Source organism: Notolepis coatsorum (genome assembly GCF_963971535.1).
Source record: "Notolepis coatsorum genome assembly, chromosome: 2".
NCBI lineage: Eukaryota > Metazoa > Chordata > Actinopteri > Aulopiformes > Paralepididae > Notolepis > Notolepis coatsorum.
The window spans coordinates 173,760,159-173,785,160 of record NC_140166.1 but is presented as its reverse complement, the minus strand read 5'-3'; the positions used below and the strand labels follow the sequence as shown (position 1 = coordinate 173,785,160).

At 42.7% G+C, this 25,002-nt stretch overlaps 1 protein-coding gene across 2 annotated transcripts; it reads left to right on the top strand.

The window, feature by feature from the left end:
- Positions 1 to 13,076: 13,076 nt before the first annotated feature.
- On the top strand, positions 13,077 to 24,456 carry ube3a (ubiquitin protein ligase E3A). 2 transcript variants are annotated; one of them, XM_084309272.1, is made up of 11 exons: positions 13,077 to 13,083; positions 14,055 to 14,112; positions 14,395 to 14,702; positions 15,194 to 16,347; positions 16,690 to 16,834; positions 17,849 to 18,054; positions 18,709 to 18,873; positions 20,043 to 20,198; positions 20,303 to 20,376; positions 22,941 to 23,084; positions 24,320 to 24,456. In XM_084309272.1, coding segments are annotated over exons 2-11 (2,475 nt in total). In that variant the 5' UTR covers positions 13,077 to 13,083; positions 14,055 to 14,110; the 3' UTR covers positions 24,441 to 24,456. The 2 variants fall into 2 exon arrangements, with proteins under 2 accessions (XP_084165398.1, XP_084165397.1); XM_084309271.1 differs by having other exon boundaries at positions 13,078 to 13,321.
- The last annotated feature ends 546 nt before the right edge of the window (positions 24,457 to 25,002 follow it).

Below are 25,002 nucleotides of genomic sequence, written 5' to 3'. Positions count from 1 at the left end.
CCCTTCCATCCACCACGCACTCCTCTTCATACTCCCTTCCTTCCACCACGGAAGCCTCACGCCCTTATATGGTCAGCATCCCTTCACCTCCCGTCACTCAACCCAGCTGCACTTCATCCCCTGATTCACACGCTGTCAGACACCTCACTCCTCACAGCTGTATCCCATCCCCTGATGATGAGGACCCTACTTCAACCGGACGATGCTACCCAGAAGTCGTCGTGGTGTTAGTATCATTACCTAGGTACGATGCCGCAGTCTGAAGACCTGCTAGGCATCCCTGTGTGATCATCCCTGTACTAACTTCCCTCTCTTGTGCCCAGGACCTCCGTGCCAGCGTGTTCCTGTCTGGACCCCCCTGGAGCTTACCGAGGAGTTCCAGCTCCCTCTCTCAAACACGAAACCGTGTCTCCCGTCTGCAGTGGCACTGGAGTGCGCCTGCCCCCGTTATCCCCCTATTCATACCTGTTGTACATTTCTGGATGTAATTCTTGCCTGCTTGGGAATACCATAAAACCCCTTGAAACACTCCATTCTCCTCTCCTGTGTTCAGCGATTGGGCTCTGCTTAAAACCCACTCTCACACAGTCATCTATTCACCTTTGTTTAATACATGAGGCGTTGTCTAATGTTATCTAGCTACTGATAGCTCCTGATATCATCAGTTTGGTGCTGGCTGGCTAACGTGAGCTAACGTTAGCTGCTAGCCACAATGCTATACTGTTATAATGGCATATCCCTATCGCGTTAGCATGTAAGCTAACAAAATCGGCGATCTTTTTGTGAGACTAAACTATCCGCTCTTGGTGGTCAATTGTGTTGATGTTAGTTTTGTTTCATCAACAAATGAGGCAGAACACACAGTGAATGTATCCGTTTTGTTTATTGCACGTTTATTGCACTTTCTTTGCTGAAAAAGAAATGCTACATTGGCTAAATGGCTCAGGCGAGGCATTTAAAGATGGTGGCTTGTTGATTTTTTTGCAGGAAGTGTTTTGGCACATTTAAACTTCTGATTGGTTGAAAATTGCCTTCATGTTCGCCACCTACTGCCACCTACTGCTTTGGCATTGTACTACATCACTGTGCTTAGGAGGCAAAACCAATGTCTAACATGCCGAGATGCTTCCAGCTGCAGAACCACGGAACCACCACAGTAGCGGCGGGCTGAGGCCCCGGCGGGCTGAGACCCCGGCGGGCTGAGACCCCTCGCTTCCATTGGCTGATTTGGGTCACGTGATTTGGGTCACGTGACCGTCCCACCCAATGGCTGAGGTCCGGCGGGCGGAGACCCCTCGCTTCCATTGGCTGATTTGGGTCACGTGATTTGGGTCACGTGACCGTCCCACCCAATGGCTGAGGTCCGGCGGGCTGAGGACGCTCGCTTCCATTGGCTGATTTGGGTCACGTGATTTGGGCTAACCAAAACACTGAAGTGAAAGTGAACACTAACAGATGTAAAGTTTGTAAACAAAATGGGGTCATCTTTGGACACCGCTGCGGCGTATCCTTTGTGTAGCTTTTTTAGACCCTTTTTGTATCACAAACAGTACTGTATTTGTAGATCTGGTATGTCATAAATGTATAGATGTAGCAGTACTGTCTATCTGTATGTCATGTATGTCATATGATGAATTGAAAATGGGGGACCCTGATGTAAACAAGACAAAAGTCTTTCTCTGGTCTGCATCCCCTTAACAATTGTGTATTGAGCTGTACTGTACTGTACCCATTGATTGATTGATTGAAAAGTTTATTAACAGATTGCAGAATGGGTACAGTACAGTACAGCTCAACAATACATACAATTGTTAAGGGGATGCAGACCAGAGAAAGACTTTCGTCTTGTTTACATCAGGGTCCCCCATTTTCAATTCATCATAACATACACGACATACAGATAGACAGTACTGCTACATTTATGACATACCAGATTTGCAAATACAGTACTGTTTGTGCTACAGAAAGTGTCCAGAAAAAGAGTGTATATACATACATACCTCCTTAACTGTCTCAGGTGGTAGAGGCGCTGCTTCGCCTTCTTTACGACTGAGTCTAATAATAATAATAATAATTTAGGACCTGCTCAGAGGTCATCAATCGGCACACATGCGATGCATGCATGCAATTCGTATCTGCGATTAACCCATCCCGTCGTCCTTCCCCCCCAAGGGCAGCCGGGAGCAGACAGGCGTCAACGTGAGCCAGGGGACCAATCCAAGTGCTCCTGTCCGTCTTCGTCAAGGACGCCACAGCGTTAGCAATCTATTGTTGTGCATGTTTTTCCATTGGGTTTATCTTATCGGGGGGGGGGAACCCTTGCGAGCACGGAGAGAACATGCAAACTCCACACAGAAAGGCCTGGGAGATACCCCACCTGGGTAACTGGCATCATGGAAACCTGGTCCCCAAGCGGGAATCGAACCCTGGACCTTCTTGCTGTGAGGTGACAGTGTTAACCACTACACCACCGTGCCGCTATCGTCTATGTGTGTTGTCCATGTCAGGTCCTCTGAGATGTGGACCCCCAGGTACTTGAAGCTGCTCACCCTGTCCACGGTAGCCCCATTTATAACATTACATCTCTAATATATTATATAACATTACATCTCTAACATACTGTAGTATTATAACATTACATGTCTAATATATTATATAACATTACATCTCTACCTACTGTAGTAGTTTAAGTAACAGGACATGTCTAACTCATCTCTGATCGCCTGTCTTCCTCTTGTATAGCTGGGCATATCTCCACTGTTGTTCCATGAGGTCTACCTGCCAAAGAAGGACGACGGGGTAAAGACCGTGTCCCGCCGCCTGGACGACCAGAAGGGACACGGAGGCAGAGAGCACGTCTCCCTCCCCTGTCCCCGACTCTGTGTCCTAGACCGAGAGGAGACCGGGTTCGGGTTCCACCTGGGCTGTGTTCAGGATGAGCCCGGGACATTCATTAGCCAGGTACTCCATACTATAGGGATGCACCGATCCGACTCTTTCAGTCCCGATACTGATACCGATATACCTGGGCTTTGGGAATCGGCCGATACAGAGTACCGATCCGATACCCATTGTTCAATTAATAAACTGTATGCCTCACTGTGTGGAAGAGACTGGGATCATTCTTTTGTGCAAGGCAACATCAGGCTTGACATAGATATAAATGTACTGAATTGTTATTTATTATTAAATTAAATATAAACATATAAAAAACAATAAAAATATATATATTTAAAGTGTCTCCGATACCCGATCTAGCTATTTTCGGGGCCGATATCCGATATCAATATCGGATCGGTGCATCCCTACTCCATACTGTTATACTGGATCTATAATGGATGCTTTTTATACCAAGAATGATCTAACGTCATAATGAATATATACATTAAATGGTAAATGGTGCATTTATATAGCAGCTTTTATCCAAAGCGCTTTACAATTTTTGTTCCTCACATTTCATTCACACACCGACGGCAGAGGCGACCACGCAAGGTGCCAACCTGCTCATCGGGAGCAGTTAGGGGTTAAGCGTCTTGCTCTTGTTTTTTTATTTTAAACAATATTTGTATTGGGTTTTACAGTACACAAGTCAGGTTTTCATTGCCATCAATTATTTTTAGTTCCTTTTGTACACAAGTATACCCCCCTCCCCTTATCTCTCTCTTAGCATCTTTAAGTCCACTTTTACTGTTATCATATAGAAATAATACATACATTCAATGGTACCTCCAGTAAGATAACTCGTACATAGATCAAAATAAGTAAAAAATCTACATAAAAACATCTTTACAACACCTTCAATGACATGCCTCTGCTCTCCCCAGGGGTTCACTGACCACGGGAGAATAAAGTGTATTATTATTATTATTATTATTATTATTATTATTATTATTATTATTATTATTATTATTATTATTATTATTATTATTATTATTATTATTATTATTATTATTATTATTATCATCATGAACAGCATAGTCTGGCGTCTCTGCACCTGGCGAGATACTCGGAGCAAAGCCAGTGAGAAGAAGCCTGAACTGTCGCCGTCGACACACTTCTTCAATCAATATGAGAATGAAATTAATTCAATGAAATGAGAAAAAATTTATAAATAAACACTAACCTTCTTACTGTCTTATACTATCATGCTCTCTTCCTACTATACTAATATGTCTTTACTACTATGCAAGGTTGTGGAAAAAAAGTCAGCACACCGTCTGCCGTGTTCCCAAGTTTAATTTACTATAACACAGCGTTTTGGCCTGTGGCCTTTGTCAAGTGTCCTTGATTTGTTTGTTTGTTTGTTTGTTTGTTTGATTTGTCACACATATATAAGGTACATACCAGTGTTGTAGTACTGGACTGATTTTCAGGACTCGTGACTCAGACTTGGACTTGGACTCGAGCATCGACTGCATTCGGACTCGGAAGGTGCAGACGAGGACTGAGACTTGTTAATTGATAAATACAGTTATTTATATTAAAAAAATTATTGTAATAGGCCCTAATCATTTGCCATAAGATATTGATGGCTAGTGCATTTTGTTTGGCTATTGAAACGGTGACCGCTGTGTCATTTATGTTTAACGTAGACCTTTTTTTATTTCTATGTCAGCTCTTTGACTGCCAGAGTGGAGGAGTCTCAACCTCGATGACTCAGACTCGGACTCGGGTAATGGGGACTCAACTCGAACTTGACTCGGGCTCTTCTTTGGTGACTCGGGACTTGGACTCGTGCTCGAACACTGGGGACTCTCGACTCGGACTCAAGATTTTGTGACTCGACTACAACACACTGACATGTACATTACAGTGAAATGCTTGGTTCTGTATGAGTGGGTTGGAGTTGACTGGTGGGGGGGGGGGGTCCCATTGCTGGCCTCACGTCAGGCTCTGCCAAGAGAGGTCTGGAGAAATTCACCTTGCAATACGATACAGTAGAGGCAAGCGCTACCGGAGTCTCATGACCAGTACAGAGAGACTCAGAAGGAGCTTCTATCCCCAGGCCATCAGGATGCTCAACGACAATGACACTATTTAACAACTCATCATGACTACACTCACAGCACACACATCCACATGCACACACTCACTTTAAATAAACACACACCTTGGGCACCCAAGTGGCGACCCATCTAACGCACTGCGTCGCGAAGCGGCCGACCCGGGTTCGATTCCCGGACCCGCCGTCCTTTGCCGAATGTCTTCCCCCCGCTCTGTCTCCCGTTCTTCCTCTCTCTCTCCCTCTGCTGGACTGCCCGGTGGAACAAACAAATAAAAACCTACCAAAAACATAATTAAAAAAAATTAAATAAACACTCACCTTAACACCCACTTTAGACACTTTAACACAATTTAATTTATATTTATTAACAAAGAGATTTGCACTACAATTCATACCTCATTGCACCTTACCCTAAGTTTTACCTCATCCCATTTCTGCATTGTACCTCACTGTTACTCTTTTTACTCTGTATTGTATATTGTATATATGTATATATTGACTGAACACTTTATTTCATGTACTTTTGACTTTTTCTATTTGATACTTTTTATCTATTTTTATCTAGCACACTCCCAGGGGCTCATACAGGAAAAAGCATTTCATGATAAAGTATTCTGTATTTTACTATGACAACTAATAAACAAACTTGAAACTTGAACTTGAAGAGGTCACTGTTTGGCGACGTTACAGATTCTACCTTCAAACTAAATGTTTTCTTTGGTTTCCTCTTTAAGGTTTCAGAGAGAACAGCTGATGTGTGATGGATGGATGGGGGATGATGACGAAGAAGGCCATCGCTGGACAGAGGAACACCAGGATATGGCCTATACTACTAAACTGAATCGGTAGCACTGCAGGCCCTGTCCTCTACTCTACACGCACTCCGCTGCTTCTTCTGACGCAGGACTGAACCCCCTCCGTCCACATCGTACACCTTCCCTTCCTCTCTGGACCACGGCGACGGAGAACCGATCCGTCTCTCTTGACCTCTGCGACCTCCTGCTGCCCTCTTCGAGGGGAAAGTGCGATGTGAACGGAAGAGGATTACACGCCGCTTGGATTAAATTATTTATCTTAATTACTGTGTAATAATAATAGATGAAACTTTGTTTTGTTTTCAAAGAATAAACGCCATTGTGATTCATCGTATGCTGCAGCGATACTGGGGGGAGGGGAGGGGGGTGTACGCATTAAACCCATGTCGATTCGCCATATGATTGGTTTATTAAACTGTTCTTAGGCTTTTATGTAGCCTATTAGTAAGATTAAGAATACATCATGTGTTGTTTATTTTGACCTTTCCGCTTATAAAATAAAAGTTTTGCCATACAATTAGCCCTGTTTTTGTATTCATCAATGTATGTATCAATATCTGGAATTACTCCTATTTCCTATTAGTTGGCTATTTATATATTATATGGTTATTGTAAGGAAGTTATTGTATCTTATTTCTCAGGCTACACAGATTGATATGAGCTATAACCAAACCTGTATGCAAGCCTAGCTTAATACAGGAAGTATCAGTAGGCCTACCGACCATAAAGCAATAGTCTCAATGGCTTTCAGAATAACCAGGGAGTGATGGAGTCCCTAAACAGTTGGTTGTTGATATATAGTCTATCCACCGACACGTTTGTTTAGGCTTCGATGTTCTTTCATGATAGGATATAATAGCTTACGTCTTCCATTGATCTCGGGAGGAAATTGGTCGTTCATGCCAAAGGTGGTGTTCTTTAACTCCCTGCCCCTACCCTTGACAAGCTCCTTCTGCTGGTGATGCTCAAAACGAGCCACTATTGCCCGTGGTCTGTCCCCTGAGTGTTTTCCCATTCTGTGTACTCTAGAGAAGGTGATGTTCTGAACAGTGTCCCTAGGCAGTCTTAGCTGGTCTGACATAAACTCCCTTATGACTGTTTCACTATCCCTGTAAAAACCAGATTGTCTTGCATAGACCTACACTGTACATCCAGAAGAGATTCCTTCAACTTCCTGTTGTCTATCTCAATTATGTCTACTTTGTTTCCCATGTATTCCACCTTTCCTTTCAGCTCAGCATTATCCTTGACCAGCTCATCAATTTGTCTCTGACTGAACTCCAAGCTTTCTTTGAGGATCTTAATTTCCTGCATCATCAAGTCCAACATATCCAGTTTATCAAGTCTCATTGATGGCCTGTAATGTTAGATTCATGTCAACCTCTCTTATTGTCAGCGCTTCCTCCAATGAAGCTTCCTCTGCATCTTCAATGTCAGAACGTGATCTTTTACTCAGTTTGGGCTTAATACAGTCTGTAATCTTCTGTGACTTTGTCTGAATGTTAAGTTTCACAGGCGAAATTTCAGGGGAGCTCCCACAGACCGTAGTACAATATATACATACATGAACAACACATATAACACTGTACATAACAGAATATTTTAAATAAAGTGCATGATGCGTGGTAACAGTGATTATCAAGTCCAGGTAAGTGCATGGTGCACGTGAGGGGACAGTCAATGAGCGTTTAACAGTCTGACTGCTTGGGGGAAAAAGCTGTTCTTAAATCTTGAACTCTTGGCATGTATGGACCGGTATCTCCTCCCTGGGGGAAGGAGCTGAAAGAGGTGATGTGCTGGGTGAGACTGGTCCTTGATGATACACTTGGAGCGGTGGAGGCAGCGGGAGGTGAAGACGGAGGTGATGTTTGGTAGAGGAGTCCCGACGATCCTGCCTGCCGCCTTCACCACCCTCTGTAGAGCCTCTTGCTCTGCCTTTGTGCAGCTGGAGAACCACACAGACACACCGTAGGTCAGCACACTCTCTATAGTTACTGTCTGTACAATACTGCTGTAGGCCTATAATACTTATGTAAATAAGTAAGGCAATTGAAATATATCTGCAGTACAGCTCAATACACACAATTGTTAAGGGGATGCAGACCAGAGAAAGACTTCCGTCTTTCAGGGTCCCCCATTTTCAATTCATCATAAATGTACAGTTCCCTCCCCCTTGTATATATTTACTGTATGTCACAAATGTAACTACTGCATGGTCTGCATCCCCTTAACAATTGTGTGTATTGAGCTGTACTGCATTCTGCAATCTGTTAATAAAGTTTTCAATCAATCAATCAATCAATCCGGGCCTGTGACGGTCACTGTATCACACCTATCACACCTCTCACACCTATCACACCTCTCACACCGATCCCACCTATCACACCGATCCCACCTATCACACCTATCACACCTATCACACCTATCACACCGATCCCACCTATCACACCTCTCACACCTCTCACACCTATCACACCGATCCCACCTATCACACCTCTCACACCTATCACACCTATCACACCTCTCACACCTATCACACCGATCCCACCTATTCCACCTATCACACCTCTCACACCTATCCCACCTCTCACACCTCTCACACCTATCACACCTATCACACCGATCCCACCTATCACACCTATCACACCGATCACACCTATCACACCTATCACACCTATCACACCGATCCCACCGATCCCACCTATCACACCTATCCCACCGATCCCACCTATCACACCTATCACACCTATCACACCTCTCACACCTATCACACCTATCACACCTATCACACCTATCACACCTCTATACCCATTCTGCAATCTGTTAATAAAGTTTTCAATCAATCAATAAATCAATCAATCAATCAATCCGGGCCTGTGACGTCACTGTACCCATTCTGCAATCTGTTAATAAAGTTTTCAATCAATCAATAAATCAATCAATCAATCAATCGGTCACTGTACCCATTCTACAATCTGTTAATAAAGTTTTCAATCAATCAATCAATCAATCGGTCACTGTACCCATTCTACAATCTGTTAATAAAGTTATCAATCAATCAATCAATCAATCGGTCACTGTACCCATTCTACAATCTGTTAATAAAGTTTTCAATCAATCAATCAATCAATCAATCAATCAATCAATCAATCGGTCACTGTACCCATTCTGCAATCTGTTAATAAAGTTTTCAATCAATCAATCAATCAATCAATCAATCAATCAATCAATCACTGTACCCATTCTACAATCTGTTAATAAAGTTTTCAATCAATAAATCAGGGCCTGTGGCGGTCACGTGTACCCATTCTGCAATCTGTTAATAAAGTTTTCAATCAATCAATCAATCAATCCCGCAGAGCAACGTGACCCAAATCAGCCAATGCCCGCAGTGCAACACTCCAATTCAGCCATTGGGTGGGACGGTCACGTGACCCAAATCAGCCAATGGAAGCGAGGGGTCTCAGCCCGCCGGGGTGCCTGTAGCTGTTCCGCAACCGTTCCTACTTCCGGGGTAGGCCTGATTGGCCCCGACAGGCACGTGACCCGCCGCGGCCACGCCCCGCGGCAGCCCCAGGAGCAAGCGCGCTACTGCTGGAGTGTGGAGTTCGCTTCGCCTTTCACATCGCTGCCGTTGGCGAAAGCAGGATGAGAGGCGAGAGCGTAGATTTCGCTGTGTATCATTTAATCATTTAACATTTGAAAGGCATACATTGTTGTCATACAGAAGTACAGAATACTTTTATCCAAAATGCTTCTTACTGTTACACTGTTAGAGACTGTGCAGTGCACGGCTTTAGTCTCACTCGAGTGAGGAAGACCGCTGGTTCTCCAACATACAGCGGTGTGCTCTTCAGAATGTACCGGGAGAAACGTTTACTGTACCCCGCAGACATAAGCGTCTCACAGGGCTGAGCTGTGCACGGCTTTAGTCTCACTCGAGTGAGGAAGACCGCTGGTTCTCCAACATACAGCGGTGTGCTCTTCAGAATGTACCGGGAGAAACGTTTACTGTACCCCGCAGACATAAGCGTCTCACAGGGCTGAGCTGTGCACGGCTTTAGTCTCACTCGAGTGAGGAAGACCGCTGGTTCTCCAACATACAGCGGTGTGCTCTTCAGGCTGTACCGGGAGAAACGTTTACTGTACCCCGCAGACATAAGCGTCTCACAGGGCTGAGCTGTGCACGGCTTTAGTCTCACTCGAGTGAGGAAGACCGCTGGTTCTCCAACATACAGCGGTGTGCTCTTCAGAATGTACCGGGAGAAACGTTTACTGTACCCCGCAGACATAATAAGCATATAAGCAGTGCTTACTAACGTTATTAGTTACGTTATTTCTGACCGAATTAGTCATTCATTTGTCTGCTTTCGCCAACGGCAGCGATGTGAAAGGCGAAGCGAACTCCAGCAGTAGCGCGCTTGCTCCTGGGGCTGCCGCGGGGCGTGGCCGCGGCGGGTCACGTGCCTGTCGGGGCCAATCAGGCCTACCCCGGAAGTAGCAACGGTTGCGGAACAGCTACAGGCCGCCGGCCTCTCAGCCCATAGATATATATAGAACACTAGATAGCTTACCCGCGCTGCCGGCCAATGGAGAGCGACGTCACTGAACCGCCGCCATCTTGCCCAGGTCAGCCTTGAGTGAGAGTGAGTGAGCTGCACAGACAAAAATACTCATAACTCGCTGAAATATTGACGGATTTACAAACGGTTTGGTTTATTACAAGCATTATTAATGTGGCTATGATTCAAGCGGTTTGTAAAAAACATATTTAAAATTAAAATTTTTATATAAGTATGCAGTATCATAACTACATCTTTGATGTTTATAGCAAACCAACCCGTTTGTAAATCCGTCAATATTTCAGCGAGTTATGAGTACTTTTGTCTGTGCAGCTCACTCACTCTCACTCAAGGCTGACCTGGGCAAGATGGCGGCGGTTCAGTGACGCTGGTGACTCCACCTTAAGCTATCTAGTGTTATTATATCTATGTCTCAGCCCGCCGGGGCGCGTCTATATTTATCACAGCCGAAGAGTGCGTTGCATTTCTCTGATTGGCCATTACGCCCATGTGACCGCGGCAGCGCGAGAGAGCGGCAGTGCGGAAATAGGCTGCATCCTCCACGTCAAGAAAGACAGACAGGCATTCTCTGTGACAAACCCTAACCTTAACCAACTCCGAAATAATGCCTAACCTTAACACTCCCTAACCTTAACTTAACCCTAACCTTAACCAACTCCGAAATAATGCCTAACCTTAACTTAACCCTAACCTTAACCAACTCCGAAAGAATGCCTAACCTTAACCCTCCCTAACCTTAACTTAACCCTAACCTTAACCAACTCCGAAATAATGCCTAACCTTAACTTAACCCTAACCTTAACCAACTCCGAAAGAACTTAACCAGCGGAAGAATGCACGTTTATAGCGAGAGATGATAAACGTAAAAAAGAAAAAAAGAAAAAAATTGAAGTGATTCAAACTTGTGACCAACCGCACCGCAGGCTCCACAGCACGGCGGCGTACCAGTTGAGCTAAGCCTCGGTGGAAAAATATCAGGGATTACGGCTACATAATGCCGCGCAGCCAATCAGGGAAAACGCGGAAGCACTCGGCAGCACTCTTTGGCTCCAATTAAAGAATAGGCCGCCGGCGTGCGTCTCAGCCCGCCGCTACTGTGGTGGTTCTGCCCATAGATATATATAGAACACTAGATAGCTTAAGGCGGAGTTACCAGCGTCGCTGAACCGCCGCCATCTTGCCCCAGTCAGCCTTGAGTGAGGGTGAGTGATCTGCACAGACATAAATACTCATAACTCGCTGAAATATTGACGGATTTACAAACGGCTTGGTTTATTACAAGCATTATTAACATGGCTATGATTCAAGCGGTTTGTAAAAAAACATCTTTAAATTTTCTTTTTTTTTTTATAAGTATGCAGTATCATAACTACATCTTTGATGTTTATAGCAAACCAACCCATTTGAAAATCGGTAAAGAATTGAGCAATCTATGGTTATTTAAATAGTACATGCACCATAGACATTAATGTTATCAGTAGCTGAGCTGCCTGGGGCAAGATGGCTGCCCTACGACGACGTCGCTCTCCATTGGCCGGCAGCGCGGGTAAGCTATCTAGTGTTCTATATATATCTATGGTTCTGCCGTTCTGCAGCTGCATACTATTGAACATGCCTGCCATTACGTTGCGTTCTGGAAAGCGAAACTGACCTTGAAAACGAAACGAAAATACCCCTGTGTCTAACCGCAGCCTAAGTAACCTCGTTCCCAGCTTTATCTCGAGAGATAAAGCCTGGTAAAGCACTACGGCCGAAAGTGGGAATCAGGTAGGAAGTCCCGCCCCTGAAATCACGACACGGTGCTCATGAAAATGTATTCCCCCCAGAAACAACCTCGTTATCGCCTCCCTCGACAGGCTGACAGACCTGCTTGTTGTTTGTTTCGCTGGGGACTATAAACAGATCAGGGGGTGCCCGGAAACCGGAAAGCCTGTAGCCGGTATTTCTGTATTTCCGATTCACATTTTAGGAGGCATAGCTTTACCAGCCTACAGCCTAAGCTTAACCGTCGAAAGAACTTGCCGTCACACGATTGGTGCACATGTCACATGACCAGAAACGTCAGTGGCCAATCAGATCGCAAACATGCAAAATGGGTTAGGATAAGAATTTAGGCGGCCAGGCAAATGAAGGTGCATGTAGCGAAAGCTTTCAAGGTTACATTAACGAGGTAATATCCCACTAGAGCAGAATGTGAAGCAAGAAAGAAATGTAACTGTCCAATAGCGAACAGAACGCTCGCAAGAATTCATATAACTAGGTTTTTTTTTATTTATTTTTTTTATAACTAGGGTTATTATTATTATTATTATTATTATTATTATTATTATTATTAATATTATTATTATTATTATTAACTATATCCACAGTTCTTTAATAAACAACACCACTCTATGAGGACAACCCATACATAAATCACTCCACCTTGCCTTGCTCCGTCAAGAGTCACGACGAGCACAATGATATGAATGAATGATAATTAAACAAAACAGGCCATTACATTTTATTTATTCATTAATAAATACATCAAAAAAAAGTTATTGTTTTATTTTATAAATTGATTAGTACTGATTTCTATGACAAAATCTGTGCGGTGTCGTCGTGACAGCGGGGGCAGTTTTTCTTTTTTTAACACACTCGCGCTGCATGCTGGGATAGATACCCGTGTGTTGACAAGATGGTAGAGAATATATTTTGGATTTACCTACTCAAAATTATCCACGCTTAAAAACAGTTGGACATTTTTATCGTGTCAGTTGCTTGTAGAAAAACACATTATTCTTAAGGAAGCATCCCGCTTAATAACTGTTTTGATCGACTTTCATACAGCAGTGTCGGACTGTCCCAAGAAGTGATTTTGCATAGTCACAGATCAAGTCAGTCAGCCTGGAGGAGAGACCCTGAACCGAACAGTATAGGTCGGTATGAAGTTATCTTTACCGCAAGAGTTGATGTTAAAAGTGCATTGTGCTAAGTTTGCCTCGGCCTTTTGTTTTCACTGCTTTGAAGTTAAATTAAAACGAATGCAAGCTAAATTTGTAGAATAAAACCACGCAAATGCCCTTGTTGTTCGCCACGTTCCAAGGACCAGTGACTGTCATTGTTGCAACATCATGTTGTTTTTGTTTGCCTGATGCTACATTGTTGATGCAAGAACATGCTAACTCCTTTCTGGTATAATAATATAATACGGGGTTCAGTATTCCAGTAAGAAATGATAGTATTCTAATGGGGAAAGTTCACAGTAATTTAATTGGCCGTAAATCTGTACAGTAGAAAAGCCTTCACCTGTTTTTTAAAAGGGGAATAGATAGTGCAAAGTCATTACATTATTATGTACTGTATGTGGGTAAAGAGAGAGAAGTGATAGCAGAGTACTGGGATTTGAACCTAAGCAGTTGCGACTATGCTACATAAAGTGTGTACATAAATATGTATATAAGCACATAAAACACACAAAAGCAGAATGAAGTCAATGAACTATGAGAACACATTGAATTTCAACTTTCAACTGATTTTCCTTTCCTTTGCATGCTGATCTGTGTGGGCTATATAGCCACTCATTGAGGCAACGTCCACCCCTGTATAGCTTAATGTCTGATGATAACTAAGTCATATTTATGTAAATAAGAATTTACTTCATTGCTTTAGGCCACATTTATTCCACGGGACTGGCAAGTACTACACGGGAGTCTGAATCAAGCCGAATGTAAGTCATAGTCATATCATTTGGACTTGCACTGAAGCATGGAACGACTGGTAGTTTGACTACACATGTATTTATGGGTACATTTAGTAGACTATTTCTGTACTGCAGTATAATAGATCATATAGCCACTGCCTGTTCAAATCTTCAACATTGTAGCGTTTGATATACAGCCCAATGTGTTGTTTTGCATTGCAAATAATTAATTATGTGATGGGCTGTGCTTTTTGTTTTTTGAAATTATAGATTGCATTTTCTGACTTCCTGTTTGAATGTCTTGCACAGGAAGAGAGCGGCTGCAAAGCATCTAATTGAGCGCTACTTTCGGCAGTTAACTGATGGCTGTGGAAATGGCGACTGCGCGAATGAGTTTTGCGCATCGTGTTGTAATTTCCAAGCCGTGGATAAAAACTCTGCGGCCGTCAGGGCACTGGAACTGTATAAGATTAACGCCAAACTCTGTGATCCTAACTCTTCCAAGAGAGAGCTTGGTGCTGCCTGTCCAGACAGCAGCAGTACCAACAGAATCTGTCCCGGCATGAGCACTGAGATGAACGATAAGGATCTCTTTCCCACCAGGGAAGACTATAGTGGTGAGCTTGACTTTGGATCCAAAGTGAATTTGGCAGCACTTCATATATTGGTACACAAATTATTGGGTAGTTACTGTGTAAGTGTGTAATAATAACAAACACATTAGGGATACTGATATATCTGATATCCATACCGATATTGATAGTTTGAAACATGATAATTGTGTTGTGAGCAGTGTTTGGCGGGGTTACAACACTGCTTGTAACAAAGGAGGAGAGTGACATTCTCCCACATTTTAGCAAGAAACTTTTACTTTCTAATTATAAACCAAATTATAGCCACTCATAGTCAGTCACTCACTGTCTATAATCATAGTCAGTAGGTGTGCACCCCCACTTCCAAAAATAGCACTACAACACTGGTAAACTAATGTGATAACTAAGTGCTACCGCAAATCCTTTTTAATTATTGACACTGACTTACGCCAATTTACAGTATGTGGTTTGCTCATCCTATTTGTGTGTGTGTGTGTGTGCGTGCATGCATACAGATGTGCATTACCTCACAGAGGAGACTGTGCATACGTTCTTGAGTCACTGTGAGGAGCAAGGTGACTATTCTACTCTCATCCGCCTCATCGGAAAGACCTTCTCCAGCGCAGATGCCCTGGTAAAGAGCTTCAGGAAGGTGGGGCACGACATTAAGGACGAACTCCATGAAGCCCCCAAGGATTTGGGTGCTTCCCCCGCGGTGGACAGTCCCGATCAGCAGCTGGGTCCCGACGAGGTGAGCGTGGACGTGGAGGCCGTGAGGAGGGTGTACGACAGGCTCCTGTCTAACGACCAGGTGGAGGCGGCTCTTCTGAACGCGCTGGTCTACCTGACCCCCAATCTGGAGCTGGACGTGGACTACCTCGAAGTGTGCCAAACCAACCCTGATTATTTGAACATCTTCGTGATCGTGATGGAGAACAGTAACCTCCACAGCCCGGAGTACCTGGAGGTGGCTCTGCCACAGTTCTGTAAGGTCGTCTGCAAGCTGCCGTTGCCCATGCTCGCCAAGCTGTGTCGGGTGTGGTCCCGCTACAGCGTCCCGCGGATCCGGCGCATGATGGAGACCTTCCAGCAGCTCATCACCTTCACGATAGTCTGCAACGAATACGACGCCGACAACCTGGTCAATGACGACGAGACCGTGGTGGCCGCCACTAAGTGTTTAAAGCTGATCTTCTACGCCAGCATCCTGGGAGGGGACCTCGACACGGAGCACAACGAGGAGGACGTGGAGGAACCCGAATCCGAGGGGCTGACACTGCAGGAGCTTCTGGGAGAGGAACGGACCTACCGGACGGGGCCTCGGATCGACCCCCTGGAGAGTGAGCTGGGCGTTCGGACCCTGGATTCGAGGCAGCCCCTCATCCCCTACGAGGACTTTGTCAATGAGTCGCTCAACGACGTGGTGGAGATGGACAAGGACTTCACCTTCTTCAAAGTGGACTCCGAGATCAAGTTCTCTTTCCAGACCTGCCCCTTCATCCTTGACGCCATAACCAAGAACCAGGGCCTGTACTACGACAACAGGATCAGGATGTACAGCGAGCGACGGATCACTGCGCTCTACAGCATGGTTCAGGGTCAGCAGCCAAACCCCTATCTCAGGCTCAAAGTGCGCAGAGATCACCTCATCGATGACGCCCTTATCAGAGTAAGTCCAACAGTGCAACACATTGGCATAGCATGTGAATGAGGTGATTTTTTTTTTGTGATCAAAATTGTACTGCTTTTCATAAAACAATTGACCTATCTCAAACCCCGCCCTCTTTTCTAAGTTTGTCAGAGGAAAGCAACAGTCGTGGAGGATCATGAAAAAAGGGCGGAGCTTGTGATGGGTCCATTGTCATAAAACAAACTATACTCTAACGGTGGGGGTAGAGGGTAACAGACAGATATTACAATTAAATTGTACGTTGTTTACAATGCACAATGTAGTTATTCACCCTATAAATTCTAAGGTGAATGATGTGCGCCTAATTCTCTTGTGCTTCAGCTGGAGATGATATCAATGGAGAACCCCTCTGACTTGAAGAAACAGCTGTTTGTGGAGTTTGAGGGAGAGCAAGGTGTCGATGAGGGAGGGGTTTCTAAGGAGTTCTTTCAATTGGTTTTGGAGGAAATCTTCAACCCTGATATCGGTAAGTCATCGTAATCACAGTTTCTGCCGTCGCTGCCGATGTGTTTCTATAAGTGTCGTTTTCACCTCATGTCATGGCTCACGTCTGTGGTCGTTCTTCAACCCTCCTTGTAAGCATTCAGTTGAGGTCAGGCAGGGTTACAATAATGCTTAGAGGGCATGACGATACACAAATTCCCAGATTTGATACAAATTTAGATTTTGAGTGATTAAACTATTGATTATCTGCACTAAAATGTACATATTGCAGAGCTCTAATGATACATTGTATATACACTACACAGCTCAGTTTGGCTCCGAAAAATAGAAGGAAAAATAAATCAGTCGTAAGCAATGACAATGAGCCTTGTATATTATGCTAATAGCAGTAGCCATTACGGTTGGGTACCGTTCTAGTACCAGTTCCTGGAATTCGGTACCTTTTTTCGGTACTTAACTCTCTGTAATAACATTTATTTCAGTTGTAAAAAATAAGTCCAAACTTCTCAATTTCAACATTTATTTAGAACATTCTGTTATTTATTGTTGTAACACACCACACAAACTAAATCGCATGATCATGTATTATGTTTTTTTATGTTTAAATATCAACATTATCTGCCCATGCTCAGTAAATATGATCAAACTCCTCTGACCTCGTCTGGTCTTTCCAAAGACCCAGGAGACGGGACAGTAATATATATATATTTGTGGAAAAGGCTCCCTCTTGTCTAGTATTACACTCTTATACTAAACATGTAAAGGTACCGGAATTTGGTACCGATTGATCTAGCGTGAATCGGTACTCTGTAGTACCGATGTAATTTGGTCGGTTACCCTTAAAAGTACAGAGTTCGTTACCCAACCCTAGTAGCCAAACCATACCAGCAGTTAAACTGAGAGAATACAAATTAGAAACCTTGGGAAGATGAGGAGAGAAGGAGAATTACAATTTAAAATAATGAAATTGAGTGAAAACCGGTTGCCTAATTTTCTTGGTGTTTATTTTTTGTTTGCTTAATTTTTTTCAAAACAGGAATGTTTACCTATGATGATGACACAAAGGTGTTTTGGTTCAACTCGTCCTCGCTGGAGAACGAAGCCCAGTATACCATGATAGGAATTGTCCTGGGACTTGCCATTTACAACAACTGCATCCTGGACGTACATTTCCCAATGGTTGTCTATAGGAAACTCATGGGCAAGAAAGGGATGCACCTGGACCTGGCTGATTCTCATCCAGTACAGTAACATCTTTATCTTAATCTTTAACCTTAAATGCAATCCTTTTGTCATTATGTCATCAGGGGGCCTGTATTGTCAGATAATCGGTTTATTGAAGTGATGGCAAGTTAATTAATGTTCTAACAGGCTAAATCTACTGTTATAAATGAGAACATATTTACTAGTCTTAAAGGAGTACTTCACAGATTTTCAACCTTAATCCTGTAATTCTGTTGTGAGGACGACATGTGATAATCGGATATATGCCTCACCAAAGTGTTGTGTCTTGAGAGCTCAACCGTTTTGAAAGAAATTCCTCCGGGTGACCGAGGGGAGAGCAAACCTCTAGTGAACTGCAGACACTATTTCCTCAACAATTTTCAACTGTATTAGAGGCCAAAGTCGAGGACATTTGAAGAAATGGTTGAGGAAATAGTGTCTGTAGTTCACTAGAGGTCTGCTCTCCTCTCTGTGACGTCACCCGGAGGAACTCCTCTGCAGTGCCGATGCGGCTGAGCTCTCGAGACACAGAACACGTAGGTGAGTTACATGAGTCTGATTATCACAAGTCCTTCTCACAACAGAACGACAGGATCATGGTTGAAAATCAGCAAAGTGCCATTTTAAGTAAACAAGTTGTACCAATGACGGCTCTCTTGTCTTCCATTACAGGCTCTCTACCAGAGTCTGAAGGAGCTTCTTGAGTATAATGGAAATGTTGAAGAGGATATGATGATCACCTTCCAGATATCACAGACGGACCTTTTCGGAGAACCGATCACGTATGACTTGAAGGAAGATGGAGACGAGATTCCCGTTACCAACGACAATAGGAAGGTGAATGGCTATGTTTGGAGGAAGCCGATTAGATTAGATTAAAATGTATTGTCATTGTACAGCACAAGTACAGTAAAATGAAAAGAAGTTTGGCATCCAACCAGAGTGCAAATGTAACCGAAAAGTGCAATAGTAATATACAATGTACAGGTGATTAAATTGCGTATACAATATATAAATTAGTACTACGGGGTGTAGTGCTAATCAGATGTATGTACAGTTATATTATACAGTTGTAATATTAATATGTACAGTGATACAGGTATAAAGACAGTATGGTAGTAGTCATACCCCCCCCCCCCCCCCACCACACCCCACCTACCCAACCTCCTCCAATGTACAGTTTCTTCGTCAAATGTATATACTCTCTTTTTTAGACTCTTCTTGTATCACAAACAGTACTGTATTTGCAAATCTGGTATGTCAAATGTATATATGTAGCAGTACTGTATCTGTATGTCATGTATGTCATATTATGTTATGATGAATTGAAAATGGGGGACCCTGATGTAAACAAGACGAAAGTCTTTCTCTGGTCTGCATCCCCTTAACAATTGTGTGTATTGAGCTGTACTGTATTATACCCATTCTGCAATCTGTTAATACAAATCAGTCATACTGGCCAGCAGCGTAACTAGTAAGAGTAGGTAAGGGAATATGTACAGATATAGATATAGTATCTACAGATGTACAAATATTATGTGCAGGAATGTACAGACAGATGTGGATAGATATATATATGGTAAGAATAAATATATATATATTGTATATACAGGTGTATAAGTACTAGTAGGTATATAGAAGGATTATATGCAGGTATATTCAGACAGATATGGATATATAAATATATATGCAGTAAATATAAATGCCTTTTAGTACAGGGTCGTGTGCTCTCTACAAAAGTCCTGAATTATGATCAGTGGGTAAAATGTTGAGATAGTAGAATGACGTTGTTGTTTTTCAGATCAACAGATGAATTAAGTTAATTCTGTTAGTGATTGAGTCTGACTTTTTGTCTGCTTACATTCTAAAATGCCAGTTGTTTTCAGCCTTGCAATCGAGACAAACCGCTTGACCTGTGGTGGAATAGGTTGACTACAGCAATTTAATGCAAGCTGAGAAGAACGCTGCTTTGCTGTAAGTGATATCTTTTAATTTGTCATTCCCAGGAATTTGTGGCCGTGTACGCAGACTACATTTTGAACAAAAGTGTCGAGAGACAATTCAGAGCTTTCAAGAAAGGTTTTCTCATGGTGACAAATGAGTCGCCACTGAAATATTTGTTCAGACCTGAAGAAGTTGAGCTTCTCATCTGTGGAAGCAGGGTAAGGAGAGTAACCCTAGACAATGTGATAATGTGTTTTCATCATGTGTTTTGCCACCAAATTGTTTTAGTCTCACTATGTAATGTGTTTTCTTCATTTAACAGAACCTTGACTTTAAAGCACTTGAGGACACGACAGATTACGATGGAGGTTATGACAAAGACTCTCAAGTCATCAAGTAAATCTGTTTTTATTTTCCCTTCATTCGCTTCCTCGATGCAAAGAACACCAGTCTGATTTTTAAAGGTGCTATACATAACATTCAGCCACTAGATGTTGCATTAACACTTTGAGTGCCAGCGACGCTATATGTCGTTAGTTCATGCCGACCGTTGAATGCCAGCAATGCTATATGGCGTTTATTTTATTTTTTTTTCGATTTGAATTCATATTTCAACAATCTAGCCTCACGTTAGTGCAGCAACCTCTCTCTGAGCTCCATTGAGAAAATACTGCCCCCCATCGTCTCTCCCTGTGTAACTGCACCCCATTGGATTAGACTGATGGGGGGGGGGGGGGGGGGGGGGGGGGGAAATCCAGTTTCCTCATTTTACTTATCCGGCAAGCCATCCGAAGAGATCGAAGTGATTGCCGAGCCGGAAAACAGCGTGGAATACATATTTACAGTACCCAGCGCTGAATCAATAAACGCGATCGATATTTAGAATGGCGATCAGGAATTGGAATAATCTTTTTGGAGAACATCTGATCTGAGGTAAGGAATCTATTTTACCAGTCTTAGGATAATCGGATCTGTTTTCACAGAGACATCAGCGTTTGCCCTGTGTGTGTGTGTGTGTGTGCGCGCGCTGATCAGGAAATGAGAATAGATTTTTCAGCTTGCTTCTCTAGCGTGCATAAGTACACATAATCTAGCGTTTATTTGAAAACTTCATAAATAGGCTGAAAAATTTAAACGTTTTTTGTGTATTCCAGAATATTCCAGTAAATGCCGTTTATCACAGAATCTTTATATTTTCCTGAAACTTTCAAGAAAACGAGGGCTTTTCAAAAAATCCGTTTCGACAATGTTGACTGCAAACAAGTCATTGATAAGCGACGGCCAGATTAGACGCATAGCTATAATTTAAGACATAGATTATGCATTTACAACGCTATCATTGACGTGGGTGCTGGCATTCAACCATGTTTTACCATGTTCACCAGTGGCATCCAAAGTGTTAAAGCACCAGCATGTTATTTATCCAATCAGGTGCATTCCACATGGGGAAATGGAAAGTAGGGAGGGGATACATGTCTGCAACATCGATAACAGCGACATTAATTTTGGACCCACAAAAACTAGGGATGCTCCGATATTGATATCGGATATCGGCCCCGATATGACTAAAATAGCTAGATCAGGTATCGGAGACTATTTTTATTATTTTAATTTAAACGATTTTTTTTATAATTTATTAATGTTTTGTTATTTGATTTTAATAATAAATAACAATTCAGTACATTTATATCTACCGGTATGTTAATTTGTTACATTTTGTTTCACTAAGTTAGGAAAGTGATGTTTTAAGTCAAGCCTGATGTTGCCTTGCACAAAAGAATGATCCCAGTCTCTTCCACACAGTGAGGCATACAGTTTATTAATTGAACAATGGGTATCGGATCGGTACTCGGTATCGACCGATACCCAAAGCCCAGGTATCGTATCGGGACTGAAAAAGTCGGATTGGTGCATCCCTAACAAAAAGCAATACTTTTATTCAGCACCTTTCTAAAAGCTCTGTAGATTTTTTGTAATCTATAGCACCTTTAATTATATTGCAGGAACAAATAATGATTAAGTACCTAGGAACGAATGAGAAACGAATATGTTGGAACGAATATCATTTGACTGATCATTAACTTTTGGAATTAGAGGTAAGCATGTAGAAAATGGGAATCTTTGAGTAAAATGGAACAGTTTCCTGCCGTTGCCCTTGAGCAAGGTACTTGCATTACAACTGGAGCTGTTCCCTGGACGCTGCACTCTGTGTGGCCGCCTACTGCTCCTGAATAGTCAGGACGGGTCAAATGCAGAGGACACATTTCCCCCAAGGGGATTAATAAAGGTACAACTTAACTTAAAGTTCTTTGCTGAATGTGTCTTTGGGATACAAAGTAGAAGCCATTTCTGTAATCATTTCCGATTCACAGAGACATTGGTGACTTGAATAACTGCTGGTTAACATAATATTTCCTCATTCATTCTTAATGAATTATTATAATTGTGCCCCTTAAAGTGAAGTCTTACCCATAATGTTCAAGGTAGCACGTCACATGTCAATGGCGATGGCAGTTGAAAATGGTGATTTGGGCTGAATAGGAACATTTTGAGATTTTCCCACTGCAGTTTCAGAAAACATAGAAATCAATCATCAAAAGCAACTATAAATATCACATTTTCACGTTTATGTACGAGCTGTAAAATGTAAACCAAGCTACTGAACACTTTTTCTCAAAATGACATATCACTTTTATGCAAAACACTTTTTCCCCACCTTACCTTGTAGATAGTGCCAACAAATTTGACATGGTCCTCTCTAACAAATTGGTAATTAGCTGGTCATTTACAGAAGCTTTCTATTTATTATTATTATTTACGTCATCATAATACAAAATATTGTTTCTTTTGTGTCCAAATTCAAGTGTGTAATGTTTAATTCAGATTTCAATTCAGAGGAATTTCTTTGACCCTATTGGCATACCTCCCCATAAAAGGTTTCTTTATCATCTACTCAACAGACATTTCTGGGAAACTGTTCACTGTTTTGGAGAGGAGCAGAAGAGACTGTTTCTTCAGTTCACCACGGGCACAGACAGAGCGCCGGTCGGTGGCCTGGGCAAATTAAAAATGATCATCGCCAAGAATGGTCCAGACACAGACAGGTACACGAGCCCCTTCTTTTTACAATTTTCAACCGATTGTTGCAGCGGCTCAATGTAGTAACGTTCAACTCATCGTAAAACGCTTCCATTTTGACCATGGCTTGATTCAAACCAATTTGATCTGATTACTTTTTAATAGAAATTGATAGGTGTACAAATCAGGGTTCACACAAGGTCCTTGAAGTGCTTAAAGTGCTTGAATTTTGCCCCAAAAAAAGTCAAGGCCTGGAATTCCTTGAAAACAGCAAATTTTTTAACAAGGTGCTTAAAAGGTCCTTGAAATTCAAATCAACCATTCGCATTGAAAGTTTTGTTCATCCTTGATAAAAAAAAATTATTCTGAATCTCCCAGGCCTTTCTGTGTGGAGTTTGCATGTTCTCCCCGTGCTCGCAAGGGTTCCCCCCCCCCCCCCCCCCCGATAAGATAAACCCAATGGAAAAACATGCACAACAACAATAGATCGCTAACGCTGTGGCGTCCTTGACGAAGACGGACAGGAGCACTTGGATTGGTCCCCTGGCGCGGCTCACGTTGACGCCTGTCTGCTCCCGGCTGCCCTTGGGGGGGAAGGACGACGGGATGGGTTAATCGCAGATACGAATCACATGCATGCGTCGCATGCGTGCCGATTGATGACCTCTGAGCAGGTCCTAAATTATAATCATTATTAATTTGTTGCCATAAATATTGGATCAGATTTATTTTTTCTATAAAAAACAGCATTTAAAAGTGAATTGTATCATTTTAAATGAAAAATAGTGCTTGGAAAAGTACTTGAAAATCCTTGAATTTAATTTTGTAATGTCTGTGGGAACCCTGACAAATGCAATGGGACGGATTCAGTCACAGGTTGATGGGACACATGTCAAATTATTTAGCCATTTCTTTTGCCATTGTTGTGTATATATATTGTTGTGTATATGTGATGTGAGCTACAGTAGTCTCCAGTTCCAAACACGTCTTTTACTGTAGAAACATGAATGGTACCACTTTGTTTGTACCAACGACCACCAGCTATTTGCAATTGAGACGTCTGTCCTGTCTTAATTAGCATACATAGCTGGTGAGTTCTGTCCTTGAAGCATTTGCAATTGAGAAGTCACTTACAGTAGCTATGAGGCAGTGACATCAAGGTGTGCCTTTCAATCTGGAGACTACTGTAGGTCCACTCTGACTACACATTGTTCTAGTGGAGCTGGGTTAATGACGTCACTCCTCCTGCCATGTCCTCCAGGTTACCGACGTCCCATACCTGCTTTAATGCACTGCTCCTTCCTGAATACTCAACCAAGGAAAAGCTGAAGGAAAGACTTCTCAAAGCCATCACTTATGCCAAAGGATTCGGGATGCTGTGAGAGAAAGAGGTTTATACAAGCCAAGTGTTTTGACTAGAGGTGCACCGAACACTTTTTGCTGAGTACTAGGACTTGGTTTACGAGCAGTAACCAAGTGGTTTACTTGATGTTCGAAATTTTTTGACAGCTACTTTATTCTGTGTAAAATTATGGGGGAGTGTGGGAGAAACATTCTTTATACAGACAGATTTTTAACTTTTAATCTAAACCAAATGCCTAAAATCTAAACCTAATTTAACCCATTAGACAATCCTTTTATAGTCAATAAATAGCGTTGTGTTTGTTAGTACTCAATTCTTGGTATCTGTGACCACTGAGTGTCGGTATTTCAGGGTGGACTCGGGCCCTGGTATCAGTGTGGGTGCGCCTCTAGTTTTTACTGCAGTTGTTGGAAGGGATTAGCAAAGAGGGAGTCGTGTAGTAATAACACAGAGAGAACTAAGGTGAAAATAAATGCTGCAATGACCATGTGCCTAAACGCCACATTCAGTCAGCCGCTGCCACTACTGCCCTCATCCCCCCCCCCCCCCCCCGGAGTCTAAACTAGACCCCGTTTTATTTC